At 43.3% G+C, this 11,700-nt stretch overlaps 1 protein-coding gene across 2 annotated transcripts in view; it reads left to right on the plus strand.

The window, feature by feature from the left end:
* The first annotated feature begins 3,550 nt into the window (after positions 1–3,550).
* LOC128618960 (microphthalmia-associated transcription factor-like) overlaps positions 3,551–11,700 on the plus strand; it is a 13,658-nt gene continuing 5,508 nt past the window's right edge. For both annotated transcript variants that reach the window (XM_053642701.1, XM_053642702.1), the window contains exons 1-3: positions 3,551–3,778; positions 6,564–6,810; positions 8,813–9,028. In XM_053642701.1, the coding sequence (XP_053498676.1) occupies positions 3,675–3,778; positions 6,564–6,810; positions 8,813–9,028 (567 nt within the window). In that variant the 5' untranslated portion in view covers positions 3,551–3,674. The remainder of the gene's footprint in view (positions 3,779–6,563; positions 6,811–8,812; positions 9,029–11,700) is intronic.

Genomic DNA, 11,700 nt, shown 5'->3' on the forward strand with positions numbered 1-11,700 from the left:
CATCATTAACCATCAGAACCCATCATTATTGAGTTAGCCTCATACACTGTTAATTATAATAACTAGCTGAAAGAATTATTGCTAAAAATTTCAATTTAAGACTGGAGTCTTGACTTGGACTCCACCTTAAACAGACTTGACTTGGCCTTGGGCCTTACAGACTTGTGAACATGTGTGAGTCATACACACACTGTCTGCACTTACACTCTGCCTTTGTTTGTGGAATTTTATTGGCTATTTTATATATATATATATATATATATATATATATATATATATATATATATATATATATAAACAAGATCTGGGCAGTTTGAGTATTTTTAAACTATTAAACTGGCTCAATTTAAAACGCAACTGTGTCATTAACTGTCCTGTCCTCTCCTCCTCCCTGAGTACGGGGCAGCGTGGTTCCAATGGACCTCGATTAATTCTTGTTTGTTGCAGTTCCCATGTTTAACCACTAGGTGCAATAATAATAACTCTGTTGAAACACGACTGCACAACATTTAGAAAAGCAGCAAATCAATACAACTTATATCTGTCAAATAAACAAAGACATGTTTTTAAAATCAGTGGTCACTCAAAAGGAGTAATTAGCATTTAAATGTCATTTAAAATGTACTGTAATGTTATGTCAATTTAATGCAACACCCCCCCCCCCCCCACACACACACACAGACAGAGAGAGAGAGAGATTCTGCTGTGTGTGTTTTAGCCCTTTACACCTCTAAAACTGAGAAATATACACATGACTGACCTGGAGATCAGAGATAAACACACACACACACACACACACACACACACACACACACGTATCAGTGTATGTACACAGGATATTGATGAGGTCTCAGCGTGCTTGTGTTAGTTAGTTTGGGGGTTTCATAAACACACTGAGACCACATCAATACCCCCCCCCCCCCCCCGAGTTCTGTTAAAACTCACCGTTATTACAAAGTTCATTTTTAATCTCTTTTACTTCATTTATTGTTTTCTCTGAAGATCAGATCAGAGTTTGGTAATGTTTTAATAAACACTGTACAATAGCAGCTTTACAGAAATACAGATGTACATTTAGAGTTCAGGCTTCTTACACACACACACACACACACACACACACACACACACACACACACACACACACACACACTTCATGCAAGCAGCTTGTTGTTGTTATTCATATTTGACTTTTGAGTTTTGTTTAGTCTAGACTCAAAGATTGCCGAGTTAAAAACAACAACAACAACAATAATAACAATAACTATTATTATTATTATTATTATTATTATTGGCACAGAAATATCTATAAACTTTGTTTGTGCTGTAATTTGTAGCCACATGGGTGTGTAAGCAGTAAACGCAGCAGTGTATTTACTACATCTGTGAGCTTTCATGTGATGTTTGTCATTACCATGTGCTCTATTGTAAATAATATCATGTCTTAACAGTAATTAACAGAAAATATGTTCTTTGAGAAAATACAGTAATTTAAAATGTTATCACAATTACACCTGTGAGGTTATTTGTGCGACAGTAACAGAGCTAATAAGCTAACAAAAATAACATTTGTTAACTTTACATAACCGACAGGGAGGAGTTTATTTATTTATGGCTATTAAACTAGCAAACAATAATGACCTGAAATCAGTCATTCACACCGGAGATAGGTATATCGTTACGTTATTTTTAAGGAAAGCAGCAGGTTGGATATTAAATCAGCAAATTCTGTCTGTTACAAACTGGACAATTAAAATTTAAAATACCATCACAAGATGGGAATATCTAAACCAAAATTTTGGGTTTAATCAAATGAATTAATATGTGTAACCCAGCAGTTGGGTTAAAAGAACCCAGGGTTGTGTACCTGTGTTAGAGATGTGTATCTGTGTTGGGGTTGTGTGTCTGTGTTAGAGATGTGTATGTGTGTTGGGGTTGTGTATCTGTGTTGGGGTTGTGTATCTGTGTTGGGGTTGTGTCTCTGTGTTAGAGATGTGTATCTGTATCCGGGTTGTGTGTCTGTGTTAGAGATGTGTACTTGTGTTGGGGTTGTGTATCTGTGTTGGGGTTGTGTGTCTGTGTTAGAGATGTGTATCTGTGTTGGGGTTGTGTGTCTGTGTTAGAGATGTGTATCTGTGTTGGGGTTGTGTGTCTGTGTTAGAGATGTGTATCTGTATCCGGGTTGTGTGTCTGTGTTAGAGATGTGTACTTGTGTTGGGGTTGTGTATCTGTGTTGGGGTTGTGTGTCTGTGTTAGAGATGTGTATCTGTGTTGGGGTTGTGTCTCTGTGTTAGAGATGTGTATCTGTATCCGGGTTGTGTGTCTGTGTTAGAGATGTGTACTTGTGTTGGGGTTGTGTATCTGTGTTGGGGTTGTGTCTCTGTGTTAGAGATGTGTATCTGTATCCGGGTTGTGTGTCTGTGTTAGAGATGTGTACTTGTGTTGGGGTTGTGTATCTGTGTTGGGGTTGTGTGTCTGTGTTAGAGATGTGTATCTGTGTTGGGGTTGTGTGTCTGTGTTAGAGATGTGTATCTGTGTTGGGGTTGTGTCTCTGTGTTAGAGATGTGTATCTGTATTGGGGTTGTGTGTCTGTGTTAGAGATGTGTATCTGTATTGGGGTTGTGTCTCTGTGTTAGAGATGTGTATCTGTATTGGGGTTGTGTGTCTTTGTCGGGGTTGTGTACTTGTGTTGAAGTTGTGTGTCTGTGTCGGGGTTGTGTGTCTGTGTCGGGGTTGCGTGTCTGTGTCGGGGTTGTGTGTCTGTGCTTCACTGCAGGGGTGCTGAGAATCACCTGAACTTACTGAGACCTAATACACTGCATAGAGTCTGGGCAGTCCTCCACAAATTCCCACCTCTTCCCAAATTCGAGCCTGAACATCACTGTGTTAAAGTCAGACACACACACACACACACACACACACACACACACACACACCACACACACACACGCACACACACACACACACACACACACGCACACACACACACACACACACACACACACACACGTGCACACACACACACACCACACACACACACACACATACACCATACAAACGTATACACACACACACACGCACTCTCTCTCTCTCTCACACACACACACACACGCGCACACACACACACACGCGCACACACACACACACAAAGTAGATCAACTTCTCTGACCAAATACCTCAGTCTCAGAGATCGTTATAATGAGTTAGATTAGATATTAGAGATTAGAGATGATTTTTTTAATTGAGTCTAAAAAATCAGAAGTTTTAAAGCTGCTTGTAAAAATCTGTCACTTTAACGGCGCTAGCAGGAGAGGGCTGTGGAATAAAACCGGATTTATTTCATAAAATAACTCTCACACACACACTCTCTCTCTCTCTCTCTCACACACACACACACTCTCTCTCTCTCTCTCACACACACACATACACAGCTGTTTGCTCCTCAGTGCGGTGGCCAATGAGAAGCCGCAAACGGACACAGTGAGCGCGAGCTCTGCGGTGCATTGTGGGAGATGTAGTTTCCGGTACCGCAGTGCACAGTCAGCGCGTGCGGAGCGGAACTACAGACAGGACATCGCGGCGCTGTGAACTCTGTAGTGCGGGTCTGACCTGTCTGTGAGCCGCTACAGTCTCGTGCCTGTTTAATCCGCTGATCTGCGGAACCGGAACCGGACAGCATGCAGGCGGAGTCCGGGATCGTTCCGGACCTGGAGGTCGATGAGGAGTTTACCGAGGAACCGAAAATTTATTACGAACTGAAGAGTCAGCCAATCAAACACAGGTTAGTACTGCTGACTCGCTCGCGCGCTCTCAGAGTCCGGTAATACCGAGTACCGCGGTACGGGTGGAGACACGGGCGGGGCGCGAGCGCAGAGAAACGAGGAGCTGCTGATTCGGGGTTAAAAAACTTTTCACAACTTTTATCTTTACTGATTCAGGTGTGAAATTAATCCTGTGTGTGTGTGTGTGTGTGTGTGCGTGCGTGCGCGCGAGAGGATTAAATATGTGCGCGTGTGCGGCTTGCAGCCTGTCAGTCGGTTTAACAACAACAATAATATACTAGTAGGCTAGTAATAATAATCATAATCATAATAACAATAACATTTTTAAGCCTTTATATGAACATTAGGTTGTATTTTGTTAAAATGAGAAAATATAAATAGGGAACAAATAAAAGTGAAGGTGAAGTTTGAGTTTGGGGGAAAGTGGAGATGTTCCTGTGGAATCAGCTGATAATAATAAAGTAGAGATGTGTAAAGTCTGTAATAACACAGAGTTGAGAGGCACTGAGAGCGGCCTGTTAATAAATCAGTAAACACACAGATTGTGGAACTATTTCTACTTGTTTACGGAAGGTAGTTTTTTAATGATTCAGTTTTGGATATTAAAATGTAATGAACTCAACTGCAGATGTCAAAAGTTCAAAATAAAATAATGATTAAAAAGTTAAAGTGTGAGATGGGCTATACCCACCCACATTATTATATATCTGAAGTATTCAACTTTACAGAAGCTGTGGGTGGGTCTGGGGTCAGAGGGCGTGGCTGGGGGCAGGGGGCGGGGCTGTAACACTGATACACATGATGTATACAGTAATATAAAACTTTCCACTGACCTCCTGTTATATAACTGAAATCCTGTAACTGGACTCAAGTCTGATTCATGATCTAATCTAAAACTGTTTCTGCTGCTTCACAACACAGTTCACTAAACTCATTTCCTTATTAATCAAATTTCATTACACACACACACAACAACAACAACAACAACAACAATAATAATAGCATGTTTAATTAGAAACAATGCAAACTATTAATGGTAATAATCCAGTAAACACCATGTAAACATTATCCCCCTGTGTGTGTGTGTGTGTGTGTGTGTGTGTGTGTGTGTGTGTGTGTGTGTTAGTTATCATGTTGTTTAAAATAAAGTCGTGTGGAGTGACGCATTCTCACCCAGACTGGATTTAGCTGCGTTAGCACTCACACTGAGTTTCATTACAGCACTAAAATAAAGACGTGAGAGAAACAAGTGGAGTGTCTTCACTCTCTCTCTCTCACACACACACACACACACACATATATACACACACACATGCAGACACACCATTGGCAAGACATTAACACACACATACAGACCTGTGTGTTACTCAGTTGCCACTGTGGTGCCACCCTTTCTAATACTCTCTCTCACACACACACACACACACACACACACACACACACACACACTCAATGTGACTCTCCAAGGGCGCTCAGTGCTCTGAGAGAAACAATCATGGCGTCTGTGTGAGCATTCAGCGTAAACACTGTACATGAAACCCACATGTAAGTACGAAAGAGAGAGAGAGAGAGAGAGAGAGAGAGAGAGAGAGAGTGAGAGAGAGTGTGTGTGTGTGTGTGTGTGTGTGTGTGTGTGTTTAATAGTTAATATACACAGTACACACTGTAAACTCTGGGCTTTATCGGTTAGGGTTAAAACACATGTCACTTTTTGGTTAGTGTTTAGGGCTGCTGGTAACAACTGAGGAAATAACAGAGAGACAGCTGTTGGTTTGGTTTCACTTCCACACCTGTCTGTCTCTCTGTCTGTCTCTCTGTCTGTCTCTTGCAGTACATTACATGTACATTTATTCATCTAGCAGATGTTTTTATTCAATGCGACCTACAAAGGAAATACAAGCAAAGCGATATATCACGCGGAGAACAATACGAGTAGTGCTACTGTACACGAGTTATAACTGAGTTCTGGAGAAGAAAAGTGCGCAGAGTAATTTTGTATTTTTATTTTTATTAAATAATGTGGGGGCTGGCAGGTTAGGGGTTAGTTAAGTGCTCACGGACGAGGAGGGCAGTATCTGTCTGTCTCGGTGTCTCTCTGTCTGTCTGCCCGATCCATCCTGATGTTCTACTTCTGGTTGGAGTTCTCATCAGTTGGAAGTCACATGCTGCTGCTGAGGATGTCCCACATGGTGCAGACTGAAGATCACTGAGATTACTGAGGATGGTTCCACTTAAACACCATAAAGTTGCTCTGGACCTCAGTTCATATGAATAGTTATGCTGTGATAGCTTTAGCACTACAATTACCACAAACAGTTCTGCACTCGAGTCTCCATCAGTGACCAGTGGAGAAGTTCAACAAAACAGACTTCCTGTAGAAACTGTAATGAATTTCCTGCTTACACAACTGCACTATTTGAGCATGTAGTACACAGTTATAGAAGGGGTGTATTTATTTATAATCGCACTATCCGGTGTCACCCAGATGAGGATGGGTTCTCTTCTGAGTCTGGTTCCTCTCAAGGTTTCTTCCTCATATCGTCTCGGGGAGTTTTTCCTCACCACCGTCTCCTCTGGCTGCTCATTAGAGATAAATTCATACATTTAACATCTATATCCTGAGTGTATATATTTCTGTACCGCTGCTCTGGGACAATGTCCACTGTTAAACACGCTGTACACAAATAACACTGAACTGAACTGTGTCTGTCTGACTGTTTTTCTCTGTCTGTCTGTCTGTCTCTCTCACACTCTCTGTCTGTCTGTCTTTCTGTCTCCCTGCAGTACGCCTCAGTCAGATCAGCAGTGTTTATCTCTCTCCTGTCTCTCCTCGTCCCGTGTCCTTCTGCGTCAACAGTTGATGCGTGAGCAGCTTCATGATCAGGAGAGAAGGGAGAAGCAGCGTAGAAGCCATGCCCCGCCCACTTCAACACAAAGCTCTACCCCATACCTCACCCAGAGCCCTGCCATTGATGTCAGCACCCCTGTGGCCCCGCCCACCAGTGCACTTGTCCCCCCTGAAGTGCTGAGGGTAAGACATTTGTCCCCCCCCCACACACACAGTCCCTGTCAACTGTAGTTTATTTAATCTCAATTCTGAAGTTATTATTTTTGCTGGTAGTTGCTCATGATATAAATTTAAACACGGTTTTATTTTACAAAATATAAGTAAATGAGAGATTTAAACCAAAGCCAGGAATAGCAGAAGACTCGTTACTGAAGATGAAACTATAAATGAGTGAATGCCAGTTTACAGCAGAAGCGGTCTGGTTCACGCCCGTTCTCATCAGCGTGGCCTTTATTTGTCCCATGAGTTTTCAGCTTGTAGTTTTCTAAGTCAGGTTCCTCTGTGTCATAGTTTTCTTGGTTTTTGAGTATGGAGAAACGCTTCATTACAGTTTTAAGCATGAAGTACTTTAGTGTCTCCTTCTAGCCCTTTAAATCGTTATTTACACTTTGTTTCACTTGTGTAGATAGCATTGTTTTAGCTCTCTGACATGTACATCTGCAGCCATCCACCTGGCCACGCCCCCATAATTATCTGCACCCGTCCACGCCCCCATAATTCTCTGCAGCCATCCACCTGGCCACGCCCCCATAATTATCTGCACCCGTCCACCTGGCCACGCCCCCATAATTATCTGCACCCGTCCACCTGGCCACGCCCCCATAATTATCTGCACCCGTCCACGCCCCCATAATTATCTGCACCCGTCCACCTGGCCACGCCCCCATAATTATCTGCACCCGTCCACCTGGCCACGCCCCCATAATTATCTGCACCCGTCCACCTGGCCACGCCCCCATAATTATCTGCACCCGTCCACCTGGCCACGCCCCCATAATTATCTGCACCCATCCACCTGGCCACGCCCCCATAATTATCTGCACCCGTCCACCTGGACACGCCCCCATAATTATCTGCACCCGTCCACGCCCCCATAATTAGTTGCACCCGTCCACCTGGCCACGCCCCCATAATTATCTGCACCCGTCCACCTGGCCATGCCCCCATAATTATCTGCACCCGTCCACCTGGACACGCCCCCATAATTATCTGCACCCGTCCACCTGGCCACGCCCCCATAATTAGTTGCACCCGTCCACCTGGTCACGCCCCCATAATTATCTGCACCCGTCCACCTGGCCACGCCCCCATAATTAGTTGCACCCGTCCACCTGGCCACGCCCCCATAATTATCTGCACCCGTCCACCTGGCCACGCCCCCATGATTATCTGCACCCGTCCACCTGGCCACGCCCCCATAATTAGTTGCACCCGTCCACCTGGCCACGCCCCCATAATTAGTTGCACCCGTCCACCTGGCCACGCCCCCATAATTATCTGAACCCGTCCACCTGGCCACGCCCCCATAATTATCTGAACCCGTCCACCTGGCCACGCCCCCATAATTATCTGCACCCGTCCACCTGGCCACGCCCCCATAATTATCTGCACCCGTCCATCTGGCCACGCCCCCATAATTCTCCGCAAGCCATTCAACTCAATTCAAATTTTTAGTAATGGACATTTGTCCCAAAGCAACTTTGCAGAAATCTGAATGTAGATTTAGATCCCTAATGAACAATCCAGAGGTGAGAGTGGTGAGGACAAACTCCCTGAAACAATATGAGTACGAAACCTCCAAAAGGAACCCATCCTCATCTGGGTGACACCAGATAGAGTGATTATTTACATGTGTAGAAGAGTGAATACAGTTTATAGCTTTCAACATGCACATAACCCCAATAATCTCTCTCTTTCGCTCTCCCTCTCTCTCTCTCTCCCCCTCTCTCTCTCTCCCTCTCCTTCTCTGTCTCTTTCTCTCTCCCTCTCTTTCTCTCTCCCTCTCTCTCTCTCCCTCTCCTTCTCTGTCTCTCTCTCTCTCCCTCTCTTTCCCTCTCTCTTTCTCTCTCTCTCCCTCTCTTTCTCTCTCCCTCTCCCCCCCCTCTTTCTCTCTCTCTCTCCCCCTCTCTCCCCCCCCCTCTCTCTCCCCCCCCCCCCCCCTCTCTCTCTCTCTTTGTGTCTGCAGGTAAAGACCCATTTAGAAAACCCTACTAAGTATCACCTCCAGCAGGCTCAGAGACAGCAGGTGAAAGCATACCTATCGACCACGCTTGGCCCGTTTCCCAGCATGCCCTGTGTCACTCAGGCCTCTGACTCCAGGGGAATTCCAGCCGGTCAGGTGAACAGCGCCCCCAACAGCCCCATGGCTTTACTCACCCTCAACTCCACCTGTGAGAGAGAGGTACACACACTCTTCTGCCCTCAGCAGGGTTTTTATTTTTTTCAAACATATTTATTGAATATTTTCTAACTTTAGAAGAAAACACAACACAAATTTCAACCACAATTAAGAGAAATATAAAACACACCAAAAAAAAAAAAAGAGAAGAAACCCAGCAGAAGTAATAATGAGCACATTTAACCTCGGCCACTTAAAGAGTAAAAATTAAAAAATGACATTTTTAAAAAGGGTACGTTACAACTTCAAAACCATTATGTTTTCACTGAAGGCAGATGAATGGGAAAACCCGTCCACAGAATAACGGACAATTCAGTTCCTAGATTATTGATATAGGGCTTCCAGACACTATAAAACTGCTCTGTCTTTAACTAGACAAGTTCATTATTCCAGCGGAATCATAAAGAGTCTTTATTAATCACATATACATTACATTACAGTGAAATTCTTTTCTTCGCATACCCCAGCATGTCAGGAGGTTGGTGTCAGAGCGCAGGGTCAGCCATGATACAGCGGCCCCAGGAGCAGAGAGGTTTAAGGGCCTCGCTCAAGGGCCCAACTTAGTGCCATCAAAATCTTGTGCCAACCCGATATATTCAGAGACTTGTCACTTACCCACCTCAGTAATATGTTTTTCCTAGCTGCAAAAGTAAGAAGATGGGTACAGGAGCTTAGGGAGGATGGTCATTTTTATAAGAGCCACTCTACCGAGCCAGAGTAAAGTATACCACGATTTAAATCTTCTCTAATTTTACTAAGCAAAGGGGTAAAGTTGTCTTTGCAAAAACGCGTGTTCACTCGACAAAGCCATTTTACATGTAATTCCTCCTCCACTGACGTAATGAGCAGATATGATGCTGTACTGACTACTCAGCACTGAGTATTTGAGTGTGTATGTTTAATAAAATAGATAATCAGCTATAAATTACCAACCACATGCACGGCACAGCTCATTTCCATGTAGTGATGCCCACAAAACTCGATAAAAGTCCACAGACAGCGGGGAGTATGAAACAAACAATGAGGGTAAAGCCTGGAAAACAGATGTGGAAGATGTTTTGTCTCACTACTGTACCACTGAAAATATATAATAATCTTTAATATGACTAATGATGAGCAAGAGATAAATCCTCCTTCAGCCGAGGCGTGTGTTTACGACGTACGGTTTACAAGTCATCAGAATAGGACGTAAAGCTAACACTCTTAAACTGGAAGACTCTGGACCCTCCTCCTTTCATCAGATGGTTAATTGAGGTGCGTTTCATCATACAAATTGAACAGGGACGTGTTTACTAGCTTAAATCACTGTAAGAGAAATTCCCACCCCTGGAGTTGCACGGAAACATAAGACTTAAGACATTGTTTTTTCTTTTAACTCGTCTTCTTGTTCTTGCAGTGTTGTGTCTGTTACATCTATGAAAAACTGAAAAGAAAAATCTGTAAAAGAACAGGATGCGCTGGATCGAGTGCTATTCTGTGTGCTGCTGAATAACGAGTGCGGAAGCCATTTTGTTCAATTAAACCAGTGATTAATGTGAGAATTACAACTAGGACAATTCATGCACTAATATATTTATGATATACGGGACTCTTATTAGATTTATTTCAACACTCGCCATCTTCTCATTCAGATGTCGTCATATTAGGCTTTTATTTTAAATTTTTAAATTGGCTTCCGCTTTTATGTAACAGAAAAAAAAATCTACAACATTTTATTTTATAGCACTTTTAACAATGGACATCGTCACAAAGATGCTTTGCCGAGTTATATACGTTCTGGATATAACATTTTAAATTTAATATATCCCTAACGAACACGTCAGAGGAAAGACTCCCTGAGACGATATGAGGAAGAACCCTCGAGAGGAACCAGACTCAGAAGGGAACCCGTCCTCATCTGGGTGACACCGGACTGTAAATAGTTTCGCTTTTATAACTGTGTGCTAGCTAGTCGAAAAGTGCTGTGTGTTAAAAGGAGTTAGAGCATCATTAGAGTTTAGTTTACGTTTCTTGAATCAAACTGAAGTTATCAACTGTTGAAGTTATCAACTGTTGAGTTCAAATTGTTCTTAGCCATTGCAGTCCAAGGAAGAACATCCACAGCCATCTTCATGGTTTTTAAGTGGTACCATCCACAGTAATCATGGATATTTAGTCTGCACCATGTGGGGACATCCTCAGCAGCAGAGTGTGATGTCATATGATGAGAACTCCAACCAGAAGTAGGACATCAGGATGGATCGGGCAGGTCCGGAGAGCAGAAGGGGTCAGGAACACTGGCATCTCAGGAGTATCATGTGTAGCTCGACAGAGAGAGAGAGAGAGAGAGAGAGAGAGAGAGATTATTAGGTATGATATTGTCCTGTAATGGTTAAGGACAATATACTTTGTGTGCAGAGTGAAAGCAGGGACTCCGGCAAGACTAGCTATGACTGCATAACTAAAAGGGAGAACCAGAAGGTAACACAGACATGAGGGCTTCCTGGGACATAAGACAACCAGACACTCCACCATCAACACACCTGCAGAACCACATTTCCTTCTTCAGTACACATTTTCTATCCCTGATTATTGTGGGATTTAAAGGTAAGTGTTTGTGTTTAAAGGCGGTGCTTTACACACTACCGAAAAATCCCATCTTGGACTCTTCTACATAAGAAAACTCTCACAACCTC

The sequence above is a fragment of the Ictalurus furcatus genome, chromosome 15 (genome assembly GCF_023375685.1).
Source record: "Ictalurus furcatus strain D&B chromosome 15, Billie_1.0, whole genome shotgun sequence".
NCBI classification, from domain to species: Eukaryota; Metazoa; Chordata; class Actinopteri; order Siluriformes; family Ictaluridae; genus Ictalurus; species Ictalurus furcatus.